The 24713-nt window shown below is 39.9% G+C and overlaps 1 protein-coding gene across 1 annotated transcript in view; it reads right to left on the bottom strand.

Moving 5' to 3' along the window:
* The window catches only part of LOC116322487 (WD repeat-containing protein 70), a 42638-nt gene extending 18247 nt beyond the window's left edge, over nt 1-24391 (bottom strand). Inside the window, exons 1-11 of the mRNA XM_031742572.2 lie at nt 24330-24391; nt 23113-23172; nt 22914-22997; nt 22732-22831; nt 22381-22597; nt 21175-21234; nt 20533-20666; nt 19357-19510; nt 15857-15933; nt 9187-9361; nt 47-146 (exon numbers count right to left, since the gene is read on the bottom strand). Of these exons, the coding sequence (XP_031598432.1) occupies nt 47-146; nt 9187-9361; nt 15857-15933; nt 19357-19510; nt 20533-20666; nt 21175-21234; nt 22381-22597; nt 22732-22831; nt 22914-22997; nt 23113-23172; nt 24330-24354 (1186 nt within the window). The 5' untranslated portion in view covers nt 24355-24391. The remainder of the gene's footprint in view (nt 1-46; nt 147-9186; nt 9362-15856; nt 15934-19356; nt 19511-20532; nt 20667-21174; nt 21235-22380; nt 22598-22731; nt 22832-22913; nt 22998-23112; nt 23173-24329) is intronic.
* Between the last annotated feature and the right edge of the window lie 322 nt (nt 24392-24713).

Below are 24713 nucleotides of genomic sequence, written 5' to 3'. Positions count from 1 at the left end.
AGGGTAAGGCTTTATTTAATGTTCGTTTTTTTTTTTTTTTTTTTACCTCCACGTGAAGCAAGCATCGTGCCATCATAAGAAAAGCTGAGGCACGAGGTGTCCGATCCTGGGGTGTGGGCTTGCCGACAGTGGAACTTTGTATGAACCTAGAAAGACGGAAAAAGAGAAAGCAATGCATTAGCGACATCAGTTTCTATAAACCATGGTGCAGGTTTATGGTTTCGTAATGATGTATATTACAACTGCATGATACAGATCCTATCTAAAGATCCCAGTTCACTTCTGTTTGTTTTGCAAGTGACACAAATAGAAAGAACTGGACAAAAATGTTAAACATGTTAATATTTATCACATAAACATCACAGACAAAGCAACAGCTAGAAAAAAAATGCGATAAGTCTTGATAAGTAGTTTTTCCATAAACACAACGTTTTTTCGGTCAATATTAATCATCAGTGTTAAAAAGAGTTATTACAACCTCTTGATAAACCACTGCATAGAACTGCCACTGCTCTGCTTCAGTAGTAAGACGTTTTAGTCTCGCTGTAGTAACAAAAAGACCTTTTCATTCCCTGTGTTTTCCAAACAACACACGGTTCCCATTTGCACTATGAGCACCAAATTATATATTTAACTATAAAGCCCTCTTAGAGCCTATGAAATACCAACAAGACACCGCACTCTCCACTCTTTTCAGCAAGACCACAGACATTTATCTTGGCAAGTTTTTAAGTCCCTGCCTGACAGATGGTATTTTGATTTTTTCCTACCTGAAATGGTATTGTAATACTCTTGCTGCGCACGGTTTAATAGCCTGCAACAGGCAAAAGACACACTATCACTGCCAGGGGTCACTCTTTGGTATATTAGCCGTCTTTGAACGAGTGGTAACAACAACTAGCAATGCACAATATCAACTACTCCGCTTCTCGACAACATGTGCAACAAGCAGCTAGTGGAGTGGACAAGATTATTTTTCATACTCTTCAAAGTGTGGCGATTAAGTATTAAGTATTAATTTAATAAAATATGTTCCATTCCATTTGGTTCTCTTTTTAATTATTATTATTTGAGGGAATAATTTGGCACAGAAATTGTGAAATATTAACGGGCCCTGGTGCCACTAAAATATGGATTTCCACAAGGTTCTGTTTCTGAACCCTTAATTTCTACTTATAAGTTGACACTTTGCCATAATATTTAAAAAAAATCTTTATCATTTTAAGAAGCTTATGTTCAGTAAGAGAGATCTATGTTCAGTTTGGTTCCGGTATTCCTGGGTGCTGAGGCTAATCAACTGTTTATATCAATCTCAGCTCTGCAGTCATCACTTTGGCCCAATCATTTTCTTGCCTGCCTTCTGCGAGCCAATCAGCCTCTGTTACATGTGCTTTAAATGCCATTGAGCTTATGTCATTCTGCCCTTTGTGCATCCGGCCTCAACTCCACCTCATCCTAGTCAGTAAGAGACTGGGATGATCAGCCTGCTTCATATCTGCCACCGCCGGTGATTACACACTGCCATGAAATGCTCATGACACACAGTTATAGTTTCAAGCTAATAGAAAAAAGGTCTACATATGCACAGCTGATTCCAGTAACTGGTTGGCATAAGACTCTCTGCATTTAAAATGAAAAAGTTTATTATCATAGGTCTAACTTAAGCGTAATTACCCTCGATTTTACCCATCATCATTAAATACCTCAGTGCTGACTAGCATAATAACTGTTATTCAGTCATAATTTTCTATTGGGCAAGAGGCCGGGTACACCCTGGACAGGTTGTCAATCTGTCACACATAGACAGGCAACCAATCACACCCATGTTCACACCTGTAGTCAGTTTAGACTCATCAACCTAATCCCATGTATGTCTTTGGACTGTGGGAGAAAACCCACAGAGACAGAGAGATCCACACGGGAAAGTCCACCCCAGACTGGATTTAAACCCAGGACCTTCTTGCTGTGAGGGAACAGGGATAGCCACTGCCTCCTGTCATATAATTTTCCAGTTTAAGACAGAAAAATGTCAAAAATCATTTTTATTTGCCAGGAATTTAGAAACTGTACTTTATGCTCAAATGTGAAGATTTCTTTTGTCCCGTGTGAATGTAAACTGAATACTTTTTTGGGGTTTGAGTTTTGTTTTTACTGAATCAGCATATTAGTTGACTTTTGAAAATAACTGTTATTTTGCTAAATGGGTATGTGTAATTCTAAAACAGAGTTGGTACAGATTACATCCCAAATGGCTACAGGGCAAAAGCAGCTGCAATGAAAACATAGAGGTAAATTGCACATCGCAAATTACAACCTTGAGGCAGCGTTTTCGCTAAATTGTGAGTAAAGTTCTGCCCTTGCGAACATTTCCTTGGGATGTTGCTATATACAGAATGAGAACGTGATCCTACTCATCTTGGCTGTGATGACGAGCATGTATCAGTGAAAGCTAAGAAGGCTGAATGGCATTTCATTCGAGGTCATGGTATAGAGGTGAGAAAAGACAGAGTGAATGGACTTATCTTTGTATTCTGCAAGGTAAAGAGAGATAATAAGATTTAAATGATTATTCTGTGAAGATTCCCAGCCAATTCAAACATCTACCCTGTATAAACAGTGGTTCCCAACACGCCTGTACCATTTCTTGCACTTCCTGAGTGCAAAAAAAACAAGAGATTAACAGAATTGGAGATTTTCATCTAGAGATGTTTTTTTCCATTGCTGATTAACCTAATAATTTTCCAAATCAATCAACTAGGCATTATGTAAAACTCCAAGAGCTCATGGGGGTATCTAGACTGCTTGCCCCTCGTAACCGTGCCTTCTCTCTGCTTCCCTCCGTTCACTTCTCAGCGCCGTCGTTTTACCTGAGAATAGTCAGATTTCAAAGATCGATCATTAATAGACGCTGATGAAGCAACAGTCTGGGAAGTAGGCTTGCTAACACTCAAACAAACATAACCTTGGTTTATACAGCTCCACTTTCATTAATCCCAAACGGAATGCAAATAAATCAGTGGAAAGAGAATTGCAGCAACGCAAGCTTTAGACCAAAAAAAAGACGGATAAGGAATTTGAAGTGAGCACACAGCGTGGAAGACAGATAAGGCAGAAATATAGAGAAAAGCTGGCAAAAACTGCAGGAGAGAGTGGAGCGTGAGGTGAATGAGTGATGTGCCCTGGCGATAACAGAAGGAAACGAGGCCATACTTCACTTCCAAAGTAAGTGGAGGGAAGTTATTAACTTGCACGAGACAGATAACACTGTTACCTTGGACTGTAGATAACATGGATTACACTTCTTCAGGCCTCGGCCATTTAGTCTCTGTAGTCTCTCCTGGAATAATTTTCTGCTCCCCATCATCATTTTACTCATAGATTGCCTATGACTTATTTCCATTTTTCTCCATAATTATCTTACAAATATCTGCCTATTCATTTATTACTGCACCAAAATTGACTTGGTGGAAAATGTGAAGCCAAGAGGTCAATTTAATACAGAAACTAAATTTTTTTAATCTTAAGCAAGCTATTTCAGTGCTAATAAGTAGCAGATAAAACACAATGTATAAAATGCGTAGCCCTTGGAAGACCCCATTTCAATCCTGCAATCCCTTGCATTGACCATTGTGACTACTGAGCTTTGCAAATGGGCAATAGGGGCGTATCCAAGCATGCATTCATGTAACTCTGCACCCATTCTATGCATGGTAACCACCAACTGGGTGGAGTCAGGACACTATGAACAGGAGGCTTTTGCTCATGAACCATTTACTTGTAATTATCTTGTCTTAGCATGTTGCTCAGTTGCACACCATACAATTGGCCAGCGGAGCAGATATGAACTGAGGCTCCTTTTTAGAGTTTGCAGGAAAATGTGCATAAGCGGTGCAGTCTCAGGGTGAGAACAAATGGCATCAAACATGTAAATATTACAACATAAATATTCAGCGAGGCGAAGGTGATGAAATCTTCTTTACATAACCCCACGAAAGAACTGCGCAGATGTGCTTTTTTTCCCCATCTGAATCAACCTGTTCCGTGACCTCAAAATGCACAGCCGCAGTTTTCGTCAGCTCGACTAATAAGAAAAGTTATGAGTACTTGTTCAACCTGTGATGAATCACTCCGCAATGTGGTTTTTTTTCTTCTTTTCATCTGACGTCTTTCTTTCTAAGATGAACACCATCTGCTGTAAGCGCACGCTGTGTTTTGACCCCTTTCATGTCCTTTTGTTACGTTTTACTTTTGTCTATGTGTTTTCTTTGAACTGAAAATACGTTTCAGCACTTCCTTTTATCATCCAAACAAACAACCAGAATGCAGATAGGAAAATCCTTGTCTGAATCTGGAGCAAATTATCAAAAAATTAAAAGGAAAAAACTAAGAAAAAGATGCTAAATGGGTTTTTTTTATAAATAGTTTATGCAGAAACTGAGGAAAAGCAGCACCTTTAGCTTGTGGTTGTTCTAGATGCATACTGCAAACATACACCCCTATCAGCTATTTTTAGATCATATACTGCTGTTGTGAAAGCTTGAGTATTTATTTACTGTCCTGATGTTGGCTGGCATTAGCAGATGCCATTGCGTTTGCTTCCTGTGCTAATCTACACAGCCGGCCTGTGAAACCAGATTCTCGTTCACTGTTTGAAACTTCACTCGCGCCTTGTGACATCCTCTGTAAGCTGTAGCCTCTTCTCCGGCCAGCAGGCACGAAGTTAAATGATTAAGATTTTATTCAGTAAGCTAATGTGCGTATTTTTATAAACAGCATCCAGTAAATTATGAAAGTCTTCCATATATGCATGCATGTATGCGCACACACATTCGGCAGCATGAGCTGATACATTGCTGAAGGAACACAGCATTGGGTTTCATCCTGAGCAGACTATGATAACAATCTACCGCAGCGCCAACTGTTCCAAATCACGCTATCAGAGCATTACATAAATACTGCAGGGCTCTTTATCTCAGCTCCTTTCATACTTTTACAACAGCACACCTGAAAGACTTGATGAACAGTGTTCAGTTAGTTTCACATCTCATTCTGACCTCTGTTACTCCCTGAGGATCGAGTGGCCAAACCACAGTCCTAACAGCTGCTCTGATCTTTCATGGAAATCAACAAGTGGTGGTGGCGAAGAGGTTCTAGATAATCCAAATGTTCGCTATGGTAAAGTAACTGTATTCCTCTATGTCTCAGTTACAAAAGGCTATAGATGGCAGGAATATTTTGCACGTGCTTCTCTTTTCTTCCAAGTCCTGTTGAAGGTCAATAAAGGACATAGCAATGAAAGGTTTGGCATTGTTTTCCTGTAAAACCCTTCTGTAACATATTTTAGTGGACCTATAGACTGTATGTATAAGACGGAGACAGTCTTGATGTTTTGAAAATGTATGTGATGAGCAAGGGCTGGATCTGACAGCAATCTAAAAGTGAGTGATGCTACAAACTCCTAAGGTAGCAACTTGCCAGTCACAAGGTAGTTCAGCCCCAGTGGATACTTTTTACTCTAATGAGAAAAACAATGAGCAAGTCAAAATGACTAAGATATGACTAAGATGTCATAAATGTTTATGATTATGATGTCTCTAGAGTGCTTGGTGGATTTATTGTTTTTTAGATGCTCTCACGAGTTGTCAAATCCTAGATCATTTAGAGGCATTAGTTGACTTTAAGAGGTTCTGATTGCCTTTCCTAATTTATCTTTTAGCACCCACTGGATTTACTACTTTACAGTGAAAATACTGTGTTCTGAAGGTGCGTCAACCGAACTTCTAGAGGACCCTGCACTGAGAGGTTCACAGCAGTAAGCTGTTCAGTGGCTTCTTAATAGCTTCACTTGTAATCAGTGCTAATTTTGTTAAACAATAATTTTCATCACAGTTTTATTAATGACAATTTTTTTTCTGATGAAAGCAAGACGATAACCAAATAAAAGCTAATGCACAAGTAAAAAAAAACTATGATGAAAGGTATTAACACTTTCATCAACGAGCAAAAACGAGAGGCATGCTGGAGGGACGAGATCCAATCGGAACTAATTAAATTGTGTAGAAAGGTGGGACGTGTTTGGAAGTGATCCAATCAGAAGTGATCTCCTTCTATAGTAAGGTTAGATGAGCACATTTAATCTGTCCCCAGGAAATGGTACAACTATTTACCGTACTCCCCGTTTCTAATGAAAACACGACAAAATGTTAACGCTTTGGAAGAAGAGAGGGGTGGACATATGGTCACATTTCACACAAAGCAGGTCTCACAGGTAAAAAAAAAAAACTGTTTACACTCTATATTTTGGTCAACTGAATCAACTTTAGATTTAGTCTATTGTAATCTTATGATATTTTAGCCTAACAAAACGAAATAAATTCAGATGCTTAAATTATGAATAAAACTAAATGGCATTTTAGTAAAAAAAAAACAAACTATGACTAAAACAACCTCAAAGTCGGTTGTCAAGATTAATGCTGCTTGTAATTATATTAAGTTCCCAAACAAAAACCTGATCTATGCTATGAAATTTTTAAAGGTCTTTTCCTAGTTTGAGGATCTCATCAGTATATTTGATGTCTCTGGCAAGACAAAAACCTTGACTTACTAATTATTAAGTAAGTCAATGTTCTCACGCATGTAACTCAAAATGAAGTCAATAATGAATTACCTCTGAATATTTTTCTTTTTAATTAATATCTCCATTTCAGATCAAGTGGAAAACTAATTTCAGCTGTGTTCAACTCCTATGCTTACCAAACCAAAATCCACTTCTAGACAGAAAAAACAGTGTTATAAGAGTGATTAATGGAATGAAATTGAGTCTGGATTCTTAATTACTTTTATATCAGGAGCAATATAAGATCAAAGTAAGACACGGCAGTACCAGCTTAACACTTACTGATTGCTCTTATTCAAAAGCTTTAAAGTGTGGCAGATTTTTGTTTTTTTGCTTGCATATCTGATTCACCACCTAACCGTAAGACTCTGCACTGTGTAGTTTTTCAAAACCACCTCTTTTGGGGTTCCACTTTGAAGTCTGGAAACATGCAAGTTCACCTATGACGCCATAACATTCCTCAGGTCTCTGTGGTAATGTTTTGGAGCAAAAAACCTGGACCCTCAATGCACCCAGTATCACAAAGTGCACATTACCTGGCAACCATTTAAATGCAGTCTTGCAATCCTGGCACCGACCCCTTTGGTCAGGGAATGAACATGCAATCACCCTCTGTGGCAGTCCACCGAACGAGACCTACTTGACTCCCATCGCAGGATCAATCAACTCATGTCAGGGTTCAAGAGCGCGATGTGTCACTCTCAATAGCTTCTCTTCAGACTGAGCCATAGATCAAGGTCATGTATGAGATTGATCATGATTGATCTGCCTGCATATTCTTGCCATGAGTAATAGTGGCAATACAACAGCAGATAGGCCTCATTTAAAAGCGGGGGGAGGGAGGAGCAATAAAAGCATCGGGAGGTCAACTCCTTTTTAGGCTTGTGGCTAAATTCGAGTCAGCAGCACAGGTTGCTGATTAGGGCAGAGGGCACCAGCTAAATTCTTGAGCCATTCAGAGAGGACAGGCTCCAGTGGTCAGGAAACAGCCATGACTATTGTAAGCTGCTATGGGACGCAGGGTAAATATTTAGCTTGGAGAAGGAGGGGTAATAAATTTTGAGAGCTTTAACCCAATTGCAAAAAGCATGCTGCTGTGAGCAGCACAGGGGTGGGATGATGGGTGACTGGAGCAGAGAAGGGAGTCTATACAAAGTGGGTTCATAGAAGCAAAGACTTACAATAGGAAAGCCGTTAGAGCCGGAAACAAAAATCATACAAACTACACTGTATTTGATTACGAAGCCGGTTGTTGGATTAATTAACATGACGACTACTTCCCATTTCCCTAATCTGGATAAGCCTTTATGCCCAATCAGTCTGTTCCAACTCACTCACTACAGCTTAATATTACCATTTCTGTTCTCACACAAAATAACAAAAGCATTCAACCCTGACCACAGATAGAGCTGAACAGATGAAAGGATATGAAGTGGAACAAAAGAATTAGAGAAGAAATGTACTGAAAAATAACTTGTTATTCTTCAGATAGTTAAAATTAGACTTATACCGACAAATAGTCAAAAACTGTCCTTAAACTGGCTTCTATTAAGCAGTGTATATGTTTAATAGAAGCATAATGAATAATCCTTATTCAATTTTATGTTCAATCCTAAAACGTAAGTTTTCAGCGTTTAAGGACTCTCTGATGACAAAAAATCAACCTATAATCTCCCAGAATGCAATGATGCCTGCTAAATTGATTGCTGTAGGTCCACTAAACTCTTTTTCCCTTTCTCATCTTTCCATCCGTTCATGGAGGTAAATGTTTTGTGTGACTAATGAGAAGAACAATAAACTGTCAGATATGCCTTGTCGCCAATAAACAGGAAACAGCAGCATTTGGAGCCCAGACACTGACATCACATCACTGGGACAGTCATGAAGGAGAAAAGATGAAGCAAATTAGTAAGAAGACAATGAAGAATGTGTTACGGAGTAATGATCGGTGAAAAAAACTCTCGAGTCACCCAAAAGATCCGATGGACGTCATGCTTTCTCAACCCTGAATGGAAGTCATTTTTATCAACAGTGTTGATTTGTCAAATAACTCAAATGAAAAGAGCCAAATAAGTGAGCGCGCTGCTTACCAGAAGCCAAGATCAACTATTACCTCAACGATGTGAATCTTGAGGAAAGGAATGTACACTTTGATCACTTAATTTCCTAATTACCTAATTAAATGGAAAATGTGCAGGGGGAAATTGTGATTGGGCCTCCCAGCAACTTTCATGTAACTCAATCATTAACCATCAGTTAATTCTGTTACGTAAGTTGCTCTTTCAAGCCATGCAAGGGGAGTGGCTCTAGGGGGGTCATAACATGTGCTGACTTTTCCCCCAGTATCAACATCAGATCAAATTTTATCACATCAATACTTCAGACTGGGCTACTTCCAGTTTAGACAAAAGCATTTTAAATTCTTTGGGCTTAGCGATTTGCTGACCTCTCTGGCCTGTGACCTGAGTCTCATGACTCTATACCTGAGCCCATAACAAAACAGACGTCCAATGTTTACAATCCACTGCACATTACCGGCGGTTGGTATGCGTTTGTGTTTTAAAACTCACACTGAGGTTTCTGTCCCAGATCTGGATGGAGCCATCTTGGCAGCCCGCTGCGATGAGCTTTCCGTCGCGGCTGTAGGTGCAGCATGTGGGGATGACCTTCTTACCCTGGAAGGAGCGAGGCTTGAACACAGACTTGTGCTTCTTCTCTGAATTCAGATCCCATGTGCGTACAGTGCTGTGAACAGACAGATAATTTAATTTATCCTAACCCAGTTGCCATGAATCACTCAAAAAACGTCCGTCTCTCAAAACATATTTGGTCTTTAATACCTGCATCCACCATAATAAATCAGAATCGTGGCGATACAGTGTCCCCTGTCATTTCATGAAACTTTAGGTCAGGCAACTCAGTGGCGCAGGGTGAGAAGTTTTGCAAAGAGCACAACAGTAGATCAGTCTGACAGGTATGTCTGAAGCGTCCATGAAATCCTGATTCTCTTTCCTACATCTGTTGAACACATTACACAACCTGGAGCCCTGAGAGCGGGAGTTTGAATGCAGACTCGTCGTAAAATACAAATGAGAGATTTCATTCCAAAACATCATAAAATGAAAGTAAAACAATAAGCCCTCATGGATACAGGTCAGTCTGTGTAACACTTTGCAGTTCTTTGTTGGAACGAAACCAAAAATGGGTTTGAAACTTTCTGCGAAGACACTGTTAATGCTGTACGATATATTCATGTTTTGGAGCTACATATGCTGTCATAAAGAGGATCTACTTATTTATTGATTTATCCACTAAAACTGCATTATGACAAATGTTGCTAGCTTAAAATTCAAAATGAGCATTCATCTAAAAAAATTCAACAAAAATGCAATTTTAATACTTACATTTTTTTCATACATCGCAAAAAAATGCAATTTCAGCGGTCCCCAATACTTAAATTTTTTGAGGCTCAGGTGTGAAATGTATGGTTTTCATACATTATTTTATTATCGCTCGGTTTTCCTGGGTCTTTTCAAAATAAATATAGAGTTTAAATGATGCTTTTATTTGCCTGTTTCCTTTATCTAGCTCTGTATCATTTCAGACTGATAAAGTAAAGACGGCAAAAAAATGATAACAGCACTAACTCAGGTGCCCACCAGTGATGAGACAGACTTCACCTCCCACATTTATTTATTGGAAGGGTGTTAGTACACATCGACATGCCTAGCCAGCACCTCACATGCTCCCACCAACATTCGTGACAGACACGGTTCATCCAAATCTGTCTGTGAACCCACTGCCTGCTTTAGTGGGTATCTTGACCTCTGGGTCACGGGGTCAGCAGAGGAGTATAAACATACAGGCAGGGCTGCTACTAACAGCCAGGGAAGGATTCCACTGTGGCCAGCTACAAAATCACAGACACACACACTCAACTGTGTTTGGATAAGTCTAACAATGTGATACAAATGCCAGCTGAAGACATATGGTTTGAGTGAAAACCTGCAAGGGTCAAATAAAACTCTGATGCATAGTTTTGTTTAAATCCACATAACACGAAAGCTGTTAAATCACAGAAAAGAAAAAATTCTGCTGGGAAAAAAGTGCAAAGGCCACGCGTATAAAATCATAGTTTCCAGTACAAACCGAAGGCTTCTGCACTGTACAGTAAGCTGTTTACACAGCAGATTTCCATGTGTATGTGTGTGAGTGAGGGATAAAGAGTGATAGCCACAAACTCAGTGACATATTGGTCCACCTGCTGCCTCACACAGATATCTCAATTCTGTTTACAGGAGACTGTGGGCGAGTGTCAAGCCAACAAAGACAACATGACCTTTCATGTACCACACAAAACCTGGAATGGTATTTATCGTAAGAAACTCTTTCCAAAACACGGCATTGCTGGCTGTCAGAGGGATAGAGCAGAGACGTTGGAGCCCACCAGTGCTGAGCAGAGCGCAAGTGATGAGGAAAGACTGCACACAGTCACTTGTCGGGAGTAAGATGCTTGTGGGAAACTGTGGGCTATCTAAAGGGGTTCATTTTAGTTTTAAAATTATTCTATCCACCATTAAAGGACCAAAACTTAAAATAATTTTAGTTAACATCAGTCTTAAGTTTGATTTCTTTATTTTTATTTTTTGGAGGATTGGGGGAGGGGGATAACAGGTATATATTAAAAAAATGATACACAGCATGAACAAAAAAACATTAGCAGGTAATAACATTGTCATTGCCTTTTTCTCAAAGGCCTGTTTTCCCTTCAATCAGCAGCCCCCTTTTCTTGCACCAACGCTTCACAGACAGAGGGGTGAATGCAATAAAATGAGACCCATTCAACCTCAGTCATGCATGTGCACTTTACGAGGTAGCACAGTCGTTGACACATCAACTGAGGAGTGACAGCTCCCCAGGCCCCAGGTTTTATCTGTACATCAGGTTATAGGCCCAGTGGGGGTGACGGCTGCTAGGATCACCTTTCCAGATTACGGGATAAAGAAAAGAGACGGAAAAGAAGAGCGTTCGTCTTGTATAAGGTTGTTTATTGGTCGAATTCCAGTGATAGGCTGAATTGCCTGTTTCCTGGTTGACTGACTAACTGGGGCTCTGTTATGAGAAAGGAGGATTAGGAGGGAAGATGCTCCATCTTCCATCACAGCTAAAGAAGATAACAGAGGGATTTAGAAGGAGGCATGCACACAATTGTACCCAAGCAATGAATCAAAAGAAGGAAGATAGTGGCCTTAGCACAGATGGGCTGTGGGCACAGTGAGAGACTCATTCACAAAACTTCACAACATTTTCACAACATTGTTTCTGCTCACTAGCAAGGCAGGTGAGACCATACACTACAGGCAAAATGCCTAGAAAAATATCTCTTGAGCTTGAGTCAAGGCAGGCTTTCAGATCTAATCAAGCAAAGGTGTGATAAGTTGCGGCCCCATATTCAGTTCGCTGACAAAAGAAACAAACACTATTTCACAGCTCTCACAGTAAAAAACTAGAGGCTACTGTCAGTCAAAAACTCAGCCATGGCTCTAAATTGAACAAAAAAGATTAATGCACTCCTTAAAGCTATGGTATGTGCATTCGTGGGCAGAATATGGAACACTTGCAATGTAAGGTGGGGAACAGTTGGAGATGTGCTGGACTGTGGATGAACCCGTCCAGTTCAGTGAATCGCCCCAACATGCTCACCCACACTTCGAGGAGTCATTGCTCATATGTCATCCATTTAACTCTCCTTTCCTTTAAAATTGAAAGTAAACCATTACCAAGGGCACTGAAAAGCAACTAACTTGCTAATTCGACAAGATCCGAGTGCTAGAAATGATCAATTAGCGCTCACAGCAGACAAAAGCAGAGAGAGTGAGAGACAGAAGTACGGCCTCACACAAAGCCAAACCAAAAGTACCATTCTCGCAAAACAAGATGAATTACTACCACAATTTAGCCATGCGTTAAATCACAAATCTGCTTTGTGTGACTTTGTGTTTGTCGATGCTCTCTAGTATGACACATTTCAAATCAAATGTTTAGTTTGAGCACATGACAAAGACAAACAATTTGTCAGCAGTAAAAGGCCCTGCCATGTTGTCCTCTGGGTCTCCTTGTATACAGCTACACATCCAAGTCCAGCTGCAGCCCTGACAGCAGGCCAGCACGAAGGGAATCCCTGGCATTCAAAACTCCTGGAAACATTCCTCAAATTGTGTGTATTTGTGTGTAAACATGCTCAAGTGTGCTTCAAGACTCGACAGAAGTAACATGTGGGCCCAATTAGAACGTCGCCATTTGTCCTGTCCTCTGTGCTCCACTGGCTGAAATTTCCGTCGCAAAAAAAAGGAACATAACATGGATTTTTAACATTCTCCTAGGCACTATAAAACTACGTACGTAAAGCCAAGAATCACCAATGTGCTATCCTTCAAAACAACAACACAAATCTTTCCACAGTGTTATACTTGGTAAACTGTTTTATGCACTGTGGTTAGTTAAGTGTTAAAGATTTGGTGCATTAGAAGTTAAAAAAAAAAAGCTCCTAATATACACCAAGTCACAGCTATATTTTAACTTTTTTACTACTTCAAGTTCAGCCCTGCCAAAGAAATACTTCCACTGAGAGTTAACCCAGCAAGTATTGCTTTCACTTTCTTGGAAATAAAATCCGTGGCTTTCAAGCATTCACCAAAGATTCAGATTCAGTTAAAGTGGCTTCATACTCGTGCTGTTTGTTCCTTAGGATCAAACATGAATACTGTTGGAAAACACTGTTCCATTTTACAACTGCACGCTCTCAAACAGAATGACAGAAGAATGTGAAATGTTGACACACTCACACCGCAACACTTTTCACTGACTGACTCGATTCGCACAGTTCTACTGAAGCCCCATGCAACCCACAGTTTCTGAGAACACCCTGCTGCTACATTATCAGTGCTTCCCTCTCATCCACTTCCTCCCAGGAGGGGGAAAAAAAGTATGGGTTAATGAAATCATTCAAGGCGCTGGGAGGTAGCCCTTAATGAATGAGATTCCACACTACTGGGGGATCTTTAATTAAGAAGCTGGGCGGTCCAGTGATCATGCTTAATAACCTATTCAAATAAACACAACAAAGAGCCTCTAACTAGGCAGAAAGACCTGGAAAAGCCTGGATGTTGGTCTAATATTGAAGCAGACAGACAGTAGCTGACAGCCTCTGGTACTACTGGCCAACTGCTGGCCCATTCTCAAGACGTCCACTGACTACCGCCTGGCCCCTGTGCAGAATCCATACTTATTCACTAAAGTGAATGGAGTGGATGGTGAGACAAAGAAAAGGAGGAACACTGTCCTTAATAACTGAAGCATTAATAATCCATGCTGAATAGCATAGTTGTCTGTAAGGTTTCAGTGATGGTACTGTGTGTTTCACACCTTCATGGCAACAGAACAGTCTCATTAATGTAGAAAGATATACAAACAGTAAGATCCTCGACATACCGTCTGTGATGTCGTAAATCACTTACTGAGTAAACCCACATAAATTAAAAGTGAGCAAACGAAAGGAACTAATATGAACCTTCCAAATTATTATAGCCTAAGTCAAGCAAAAAAACCCACAAATATATATTATTAATATTTACATTGTGGTGGCAACTGTAGTTTAAGCAACATATCACACATATCGCAATTTTAATCATTCTTCTGCAAACCTTGTGTGCAGAAGCAATGCTTAAAGTTATCTGTTTAGGACTTGTTTAAACCTCAGCAGTAACATGCAGTTGGCTCTGAAGCAACAAAAAGGGATATTTGATTGAAAACATTGTAGGTTCGGGGGACAGTGTGTCCACCAATAAAGTGAAATTCTGCACCAAGTTGCAAAGCACATTACCAACACAATCAAGTGCATGCACAACATGGGAAAATCTAACCAGGAACAACCTCCTCCACCTGTAAATCAACATAGCCCCCCCCCTTCCCTCTTTTCTCTCTTTGCCACATCTCTGAGACTCAGCTTGCCACGCCGACTGGGTCTGCTGCTGTGAACCTCTCCCGCATGCAGCCCCTCTGCCTATGAATGGCTCCCTGTGCGCTCCTCTCCGCTGTTCTCCTGTTAACTGGCCAGGAGCAACACCCAATGCTAACGTGCCAGGGGAGGATTTCCAGAGCTAATTAAACCAACCTCCACATCTGGGGGAGCAGTAACACTGGTAAACACTGGGCTGCGGGCTGCCCGCAAAGCCGGGCCCTTGTTTCTCCTTAATGATGATAGCCCTAGGTTTCTCTACTGCTGTCTGTCACACTCGCTTAGACTCATCACTGTGCTGTAGCTTAGTCATACTCTTTGCCTTACAAATGTTCCCGCACACCTATACACAGGACAAAGAATTACAGCTTCTACAGGTTTAGTGCTGATTTAAGGATGTCGCTGACTGCTAAAACTCTGCGGTCTGAAGCAAACAATATAAATATCTGTGTATGACAGCGGTTGATCTGGTCTAAATCACTGCATACAAATAAAGGGCTCCATTTGGACAACATCCAGTATAAATATGCCATGTGCAAACACACAGCTATGAGGCCACGCTGCAATCTTCAGAGGCATAGTCTGGATTAGAGGACTCCCTGCTGGTGATGGAGGGGATGAGAGCGAAGAAAAGTCTGTTCGGTGAGAGCATTACTTTGAAAATCCGACAGTACGAATTACTAAATATAATGCTGGACATAAATTTTGTATCAAAGAGGTGTGGCCTAAGTATGATGGGTGTCACTGTGCTATCAGCAATGCTCTGAAGATGAGAAAGGGTATTTCTCACTGACTGCATACTCTTCAATTTCCTGGGGGACTTTCTCAATGATTATTACTATAATCTGGTTGTGCTGGTTGGTAAAACAGAGACTCCTTGGTATGCCTGTACATGAAGTGTACAGGAAAGTAACCGTTTCTCCAGAAAATCTTTTAGACAGTTATTGTTTAGAAAGACCAGATGCTTGTTTTCATTTAAAGAGATAAAAATCAGCCAAGATTAAAACTCACTATACAAAATACACATGCTTGGTGAGTCACAAAGAGATTAGGCCCATCTAAAAGCCATTTCTGTTTTCTCCTCCCTTAAAATCAAGACAGCTCACTGTGAAGCTTAACAACTGGATCCACAACATGTGCAATGTAACAGCGGGAGAAAGACAACGGGGGCGTGGAGGCTTCTGCCTGTAACTCACAGCTTACAATGCTTGGTTAAAACTTACCCATCATTGGAGCAGGTCATGAACTCTTCTTTAATCTTGGGATGCCAGCACCCACAATTAAGCATAGCTGTGTGGCCCTAAAAAAAAAAAAAAAAGCATAAAGTGAAAATAAACAAAACGCACACTTTTAACAAGCACTAAAATGACCCAATATCCTGTGGCTGGCTTCCAGCGACTTTATTTATTTTGGATCCAGTGTGCAGCAGATATTGAGAGTTTCCTTTTCTTCACAGCAGTTTTTAAACAGTTGATATTCAAGGGCAAGCCACAGAAATAGTAGCTAGCATGTGCTGTTAGAAACTTGAAAGGGGATTAAGACATATTTCGTAATCTTGCGCACAAATAAAGAGTAAAGACAGCTGTTGTTTTTCCATTTTGGCAAAACTTGCAACACAAAAGGTCACCAGATAATTAATCCGATGATGAATTTTCCAGTACTGTGTATTGCAAATGTGAGCCCTTTATCCATATCCTTAATTAGGTTACACTGTAATACATTGACTTTACATTACATTGACTTTCGGATTTCCTCGACATAGGCATCACTTTACAACTGTGCTAGTGAACCCAGAGGCCCTGGAGCTGGCTGTGTTACAGTTTAAAACAGTGAGCTCTTTGCTCTTTGTAACTTCTACACATTTCCTCTGCTGGAGAGTCATGTGGAGAATTACTCATAACAAATAACTTCAAAGCAGTATAACCCAGAGAGAGGCCTCCCTGGCTGCCAGGTCAGAGTGGAACACTTCAGTGTGCTGCGAAGGGGCTTCAGACAAGACATACTGCTATTTGACAGGACGCTCAAGAAAGCAGAGCCTTGCATGAGCAGAAGCTGACCAAATGGCATTGGTATGTGTGGATCAGGAAGAGGGCCTGCCTGCTCACTGTCAAATACTTTGACAACACACCATATTAATAACTGATTAAGAATAATTGCATACGACCTGCTGTTTTATGACTAAAAAGAACTACAAATTGCTACGCTGTTAAATTTTATGGTAAAATATGCACTCGCTATATGATCAGGAAAGTACAAATGGTCCGTGAAGCCCCACACAAATTCCCTCCTCTGTGCAATAACAGAAACCTTCAAAAGAGCTTTGCATGAGCGTGAAAAAGGCACTAGCTTTCTTAAAAAAATCTGATTCATCCTTCTCCAAGTGTTCAGCATGAAAGCATAATGCATCACTGAAAACGTGTTTTAAAAAAAAAAAAAAAATTAGTGCAACTGTCATCCCAGAATTCAAAGAAAACTTTTCATGTAAAGGAAAAAAAAATCGGCTTTTTCACTGGGTTTAATGAGATACCTTAATGTCATGCAAGAAGCTCTCACCTGCAAGGTGTAGGGTCTGTGGTTGCTCAAGTATGGGGAAGGTAATATTTTCAAGCACCTAACTGGAGAACTTACCACTGGCATTGAGATTTAGGACAATAATCACAAACTCATCTATGTTACCTAAAGCATATCGATCACATGTATTGATTCTTTCGAAACCCAAACCAAACGAGAACTGGATTAAACTGGATAAACGGCAGGGCACTGCTTGCTTGCATGGAATCCAGTTGCCATGTCAATGAACGCATCTCTTGGGACTTTAAGGTTTCTCCTTAAATCAGAAAAAAAATGCAATTCTTTTAATTTAATGAAACATTTTTTCCCAATTCTGGTGTATTCATCAGAAAACAATGGAAAATTATTCTTCTCAAGTGAATGCATTATGCTTCTCAGGTTTACAACAACAACTTGCCCAAAGACTAAAAAACAGCAGATATCGATAACAAAAGTAAGCGCAAAGAATTATAATGACAAACAGACAAGAACGGATGGGCAAGCCCAGTTTTTTATTATCACAATTTCCTCTAGGCCAGAAAAGTGTCTGTGTTAGCGTTTAAGTTTGGGAATACTGAAAGCATAAGAAGAATAGTTTATGCAAAAATTGGAACTAGTACGAAAATTATTTTCACCTGCTGATGGAAATTTGTCTTGTCTATAGTATTTATTCATTTATTCAGAGAAGTATCACTGACAGCAATACATATTCAGGGAGACAGAAGCAATACCATGTGATCATACTGCATGTACATACAGTGCAGGCCTGCGTGTGACAAATCTCTGCACACAGTGGGGTTAGTTAGGAAGGAAATTAGTTTTTGTCAACAGAGACAGAATAACTTAATTATCACATAAGACACAGCTAATCGACTGGGACACCGTCACCCGTCCAAAACGCATTTTCACTGAACCAAACTCCCCCATCAGTGCCAGATGTGACCGTGCAGGACAAGAATGTAGGACATCAAGGAAAACACTACTTGCGATCAATGGGCCTTCACTTCAAGTAATTCATATGGGTGGTATAAACCATGTCTAAATGCAGTGCAGCAGGCACAGATGCTCATTGACTACCAATATGGCCTTTCTTAAACACAATAAAATCCAAACATGGACACTCAATTAGGATCCTTCTTTGTAGATTCAGGTATATGCAAGAAATGAACCGCGACAGTCCCGAAAGCATGTGTTCCTCTCTTCCTGAGTGCCGCTGGCTTCTCACACAGCACACACATCGTTATCCCCACATACAAGAACAAAACCAACTACACATTGCTACCATTATGCACTGGCAGGGTCAACCCACAGCGCAGAAGAACAGATCATCCGCTGCATGTTTGGAATTAGCAATGAATCCTGGGTAGGCCGCAGTTGCTATAGAAATGAAAACACGAATACCTTCAACATTCTAGAGTATTACAACTTGTACCATATTTTTTAATAAGATTTTGCTATGACTAGCTGTGATTTTACTCTCCGAGATAAATGCTGAAATCTCAGAATACTTCGGCATCACAAAAAGTTGGAATGGGTAGAAAATATGGGCTGTTAGATGATCAGACACATCTGCAGTATTACAATCTTGCTTCAAAGAGAAAAACAAGGGGGCAGTGAAATGATAGCAAAATGTTTCGTAAACATCTATAATAATAACCAGACTGACTTATTGTGCATGCTTACAAATGCGATAAAACAACTGACAGGGAGTTGTTTTTCTTCATTATCGGGGTGTGATGAAGACTTTTTAGTCAATACATGTAGGTCGCTTTTTCCTTGCTCCAACTATTTTATAATTTTATCATGTCTATTAAATATTTTTATAATTCTAACCAAGAGAGTGCCTTAGGAAATCTCTTGGTTAGACTTGCACTTATTGATGAGCACCTGTTTTATGTCATTTACAGAGCCACGCAGCACTTTCTTTTTATTTATTTTTTCTGAAGAACCCATTTTTCAGGACTCAGATTAAAGCAGATGTGAAAACTGTAACAATGGAGTAACTTTTTGGCATAACGTGTGGCGTTCGACTGCAGTGAGCAATTATTACTGACATTTCTAGTAAACTCCTGTGTTCTTGGCTTCATTGCCACTTGTCTGATCCTCTTAGAGCGCATTGTTATTGTTTCGTTAGATTTTATTGTAGAAACTGACAGTCAGCAGTTTGGCATACCTTTGTGTTAGCCATATCCACAATGTACTGGTCTCCTTTCACACACTCCATGACACTGAAGCCGTCACGGTCCAACACCTTGGCCTGTGCATTGCCCGAAACCACCAGCATGACATCACCAGTGATGCTGTACTGCAGGGCCTTGATCTGATGGCTGAGGGGACACAAAAACAGCACAATAAAGACTGCTTCACTAAAACATTCTTATATAAGAAGCTTTTAATTCTTCACTTTTTCAGGCACAAATAAACACCAGATACTTGCAGCTATAAGAACAAAACATCCCAACATCTGATGTACACCTGATTATTTGTATGACTGGCCTACGACAATAAACAAAGACACCCAACTAATATAATGTTTTTAAAGCATAAAAAACAAAGCTTTTTACAGAGAAAATTGTCCACTGATAAAACTGATGTTTTAAAAATAGGGGCAGGGTGCTGACATTGCAAGGTTAATGTGCAAATGCTTATTAGTCTGGAACCTCTCAGTTCTGCTTGGTGCATTATCAAAGGGCGAACCCTACAAACAGTTAGAGCAAAGCAAAGCGAGAGGTAGCAATCAGCACTGGAAAAATGTAAACATACTACAGTATTCACTGAAAATAACCCACCCCGTTTTAGATAAACGCTTCTGATTGGTCGAGCAAGGGCAAGACCAGGTGGAAATCTGTTTGAATGTGAGATCAGCCAGATGCTTTCTGTCAGAGCAAATGAAACATGAGCCCTCAGATTCATCCAGTTCCCAGGCTAAGGAAGCGTCAACAACTTTCTATATGAAGCCCGGCTTGTTAGTAAACCAGACTCCTAGATCACGCTGTAATCAAATTAAATGTAGCGTTAATAAGGGGAAACCTGCTCCAGCTCAGCCCACTGATTCCCAAAAGCAAAAAAGAATTTGATCTTTGATGGTGGCTTTAGTTAAACACAGAGTAAACACACATGCAAACACACAAACAGACACATATCTTAACCATCTGCTCTCGAAAGGCTCATTTTGCATGAAAACAGAGGATGTCGCAGAGTTAGCATGAGGTTTAGCGACGTGTGCATGTGTGTGTGTTTGTGAAAGTGTATACACTCTGGCACATGGAGATGCAGTCAGTGTAGTGGATGTTCACATGAAATTCATTATTGAACACGTGTTAAGGAAGTGTGTTGATGTTCTCAGTACCACTCGCAGGGCTGCAGAGATCTGAAGGCCTGCAGAGCCTGGTCCATCCCAGCAAAATCCCAGAATCGAACGTCATAATCATATCCACCAGACACCAGGCGGGCTCCAGAGGGGTCCAAGCCAAGAGCCGACACCTGAGGAAGCAGTTTGAAAACCAAGAGACAACTTATGAGCCTATACAACTCAGAGATCAAGCTGCTGCTGATTACTAGTTATAATGCTAGAAATCTTTAACAATACAGTCATGTTGACTTTCTTAAAAGGCACAGAAATAAATAAAACCCAAATATTTTAAGTTTAGTTCTAAATAATTGAAGAATAAACTGTTTAAAAACTGAAAAAAGTGCTAGATCTGGATACCAGACTAAACAAAAGCAGAAAAAAAAATCATCCCTTTTCTCACAGCTAGAAAAGTAACAGCCTCACAGCCGCTCTTTTGGCTAAAATCAGTGAGATAAATGTTAACTGAAAATCCAATGAGAGGCCTCCGAAACCAGATGTTTTTGTGTGTGTGCGTAATATAAGCAAAAGTTGTACTGTTTACAAGCTTGTGATAAAAATAGAATTTTATTCAATGTCAACTGAGAATAGAGTTGTTACCAGCTCTAATTACTGGCTGGGTGTTAGAGGCGAAAGCCTTACCGTTTTAGTGCCATGCTGCAGCGTGATCTCATGAGTGTCTGGAATCCTTTTCACTGGATTCTGGGACAGAAAGTTGACATGAACGTGAGGAAAAGGCAAAACAACACAAGTCTATATTATGTTAATTGATCAAAGTGCAGCAATATGTATGATATTTTTGCATTAAAAGGTTGTGAGTCTAAGACATTTATCTGGTGTGAATGACGACAGAAGTTATATTTGTAAACGGTTAGAATCTGAGAGACTGTGTAGACAGTACTTTCCTGTAAAAAGCAATACATTGCCACACATTCTAAAAATACTTCTAATTGAAAATTCATATATTTTTTAGGCGTCATTGTCCTTTTGGTAATGTAAAGAAAACAAATGAAAAAAGCACAACTAAAAAATAGGCAAAATGTTCACCTTTCATCATGTACAGTGCAACACTAATAACGTTAATCTTTTCTCCTGCTGCCATCTTGTGGTTGGATTTTTTAAAAACCTCAAACGCAGAACACAATGTTGGCTTTATATGTCGAGATTGTGATCTGTCACAGTAGGAAAATCACACTATGAATTGGCTTATAGTGAAAAGAGCTTTGAGTGGTCAGTATCAATGTAAAAGCACTGTGGAAAAAGCCAGTCCATTCCATTCTTCAGTATCTGGGTCCTGCAACTGTGCATGCTATTTCACTGTTCAAATAGCTATTCATTGTTTATTTTTATTTACTTTTATTATCCTGCAATGATAATAAAATAGTAGTTCTTTTAGCGACACAGAGACGAGGTTAAGGGAATGTAACCAATGCAGAAATCCAAAAATCCAGCAGCTGGCAATTGTGCCATGTATAAGGAGAGAGCTGATTGGCTGAAATTTTATCTTGTACAGGAAGAGAAACAAGAGCAGAGTTCACACCAAAGAGGAAGAGCAGCTTAAAAAAAATCAACATGTTCATAGTTTTTAACTCTTAGATAAAATTCATGGCAAGCTAAATAACAAAGAGTGCATGCACAAAGAAGGGTAACTCACAGTACACAGCTACACCATGTAAACATGGATCTGCAAAGTGCTGTATAACACCTACGGACTACTAACATACCACCATGTCCCAACATTTACTGAGAATACCTTGTTTTCTTAATGAGCAAGAAGAAAGTGTAATCAGATATATGTAGTATGCTGTAATTCACAGCCTACTAAGAGATTGTATAATTCAGACATACATCATCGTCGTCATCTTGTGCCTCTCCTTCTTCATCATCGTCATCATCACTGTGAGCCGTGCTGCCTGTGTAACCTGGTGGAAGAGGTGGCCCTACGAGCTCATCATCATCATCACCCTGCTGAGCTGCATGCTGAGGAGGCACCGGTGGCCCGATAAGCTCTGAGTCTGAATCAGAATCTGAGCCACTGTCACTGCTGCTGTCGCTCTTCTGGACTCTAAAAATGATAAAAATAAATAAATAAGCTTTGTCAGACAAAGCGAAACTTATTGTACACTCAAGTAGACAAACTGGAAGCCAGAACAGATGTAACAGTCAGTTAAGGATAAAAACTCATAAATGCCTCCCTACCTGGAAGAAGCAGCTTTTTCTCTCTGACTCTGGACTGTCGGTTTGACTGACTTGGAGCTTTCCCCTTCCTCCTTCATCTCTATCTCCTTCTGCCGCTCCTCTAAGGAAGCAATTCCAAATGCAATTAAACTCATCATGACTACTAAGCAGGGTTATCACATTGTCAGTGATGAAACACTTACCTAACACATGCTGACTCCTCTCGATGGCTGTTCGCCGGGTCTGCTCAAAAATGGCATCAAGATCAAATGTGCGGGCTTTCTTACCTGGAAGGTAAAAATAAAACTTGATGTATGACTGCAACATCTCAAAATGTCACTTTATCAAAGAATAATTTTTTTAAATTTATATTTTCTGACAAGTGCGCTGGAGTACACATACCAAACCCAGAGAATCCCATGACAGATGCAATGTCTCCATCGTCACTTGTCTTGCCTGTTGCTGTAAAAGAGGTCAGTGCCTTGTTTACAGTGTTTGACTCCATAGTGACAATTTCCTTTTCAGATCACTTCAGAATGCTTAAAAATGAAAAGTAATTCAATTTGGGAGGGTTTCTGTTTTTCCTCTGTAGAGCAAAGAAGAGCTTCAACATCACGTGTTTCAGTGAGATTAGGCAGACCAGGAAAAATACTGCGATTACACAGACCTCCCAATTAGTAGACTCCACATCTAACTCCTGAGCCACAGTTCCTGTAGGTGTAATGTCCAGGTAGCCCAGTGTTTTTATCCATATAGTGCATCAAATATTATGTGGCTATGAAAGACACATATGTTGAGAGAGCATCTCTAACTCCATTGTTTATGCTTTGTTTAATACTCCACACTAGCAGCGTACAGACGGATGAACTCCTATGTCTACTTTGAATGTTCCAGCAATGTACAGTATTTCAGTCAATAACCCCATCCTTTCCCATTTATCATGAAGTAAAACATGTAAACAATGTCAGTTCATATGTCAATATCCCTTAAAATCTGCCCCAGAATTCAAGACTGGTTAAGGTACAATTATTTTATTTAAATTGGGATATAACTCTACACAACGCAGAAACTACGGACTATGGGGCTGTGAAAGCTGACAACCAAATAATCATGTCCAAGAAATACTGATACCGACACAACAACCAATTTCCATATTGGCATGGAATTCATTCCGGAATTTATATGTAGGCTTCCGATAAGTGTGTTTAATCCACTTCAAATTTATTACAATATGAAAATACGTATGCTGTCCTCATTTCAGCTTACACAAAAAGTTTTACAACTAGCAGTAGCTGTTCGTCTTTCCCCTTTAAAAGGGTGATAAGGATAAGATTAAAAGGGATAAAATGGGGGTAAATAAATGTGTGAATGTTGACAACAACTCGACTTTTAAACTATGTCATGGGAAACAGATCTCACATTATAGAAAACATTAGTTAAGCTAACAAATAAGCTAACAAAAAGAGCAACGTTGTCCATTTCTTCTCATGTAGTGTTACTTAATTAATTTCACTAACGTCCGCTAAGAACTCAGAACAGAGTTTATTGTAAGTGGTCATTCATGTTTAAAATTAACGTAGTGTCCGGCTTACAGATAGACAAAGGCAAAAAGTTCCTACCATCATCTCCTCTTTTGGAATCCATGTTTTCAAATACGAACGTTACCTTTGACCTCCGGAAGTTCTCGTTGTTCGTCTGCTGTGCGGCTCGCAGCGCCGCTGCTGGTGTGCTTCGGTATGATCTTGTTTTGATAAACCAAGAAGTTGTCCAAGCCAAGAAGATATAAAGTAATAATAATTAGCTCAGAACAAAGCATCGATAAAACAGAGGAGCTCACAACCCTTCTAATGTTCGAATTCATTGCAAACATTGGATTTATTTAGGGTGCATTTTTGTGGATCCACTGTAAAATAAGCTTTAGGAGAAGAAAGTCACCGCTCATCACAAAGGCTCATCTCACATTTGCTTAAAAAAAAAAAAAAAAAATAATCTTGATTATGCCC

The sequence above is a fragment of the Oreochromis aureus genome, linkage group 7, assembly GCF_013358895.1.
Source record: "Oreochromis aureus strain Israel breed Guangdong linkage group 7, ZZ_aureus, whole genome shotgun sequence".
Classification (NCBI taxonomy): Eukaryota; Metazoa; Chordata; class Actinopteri; order Cichliformes; family Cichlidae; genus Oreochromis; species Oreochromis aureus.
This window is presented reverse-complemented; position numbering and strand designations above follow the sequence as displayed.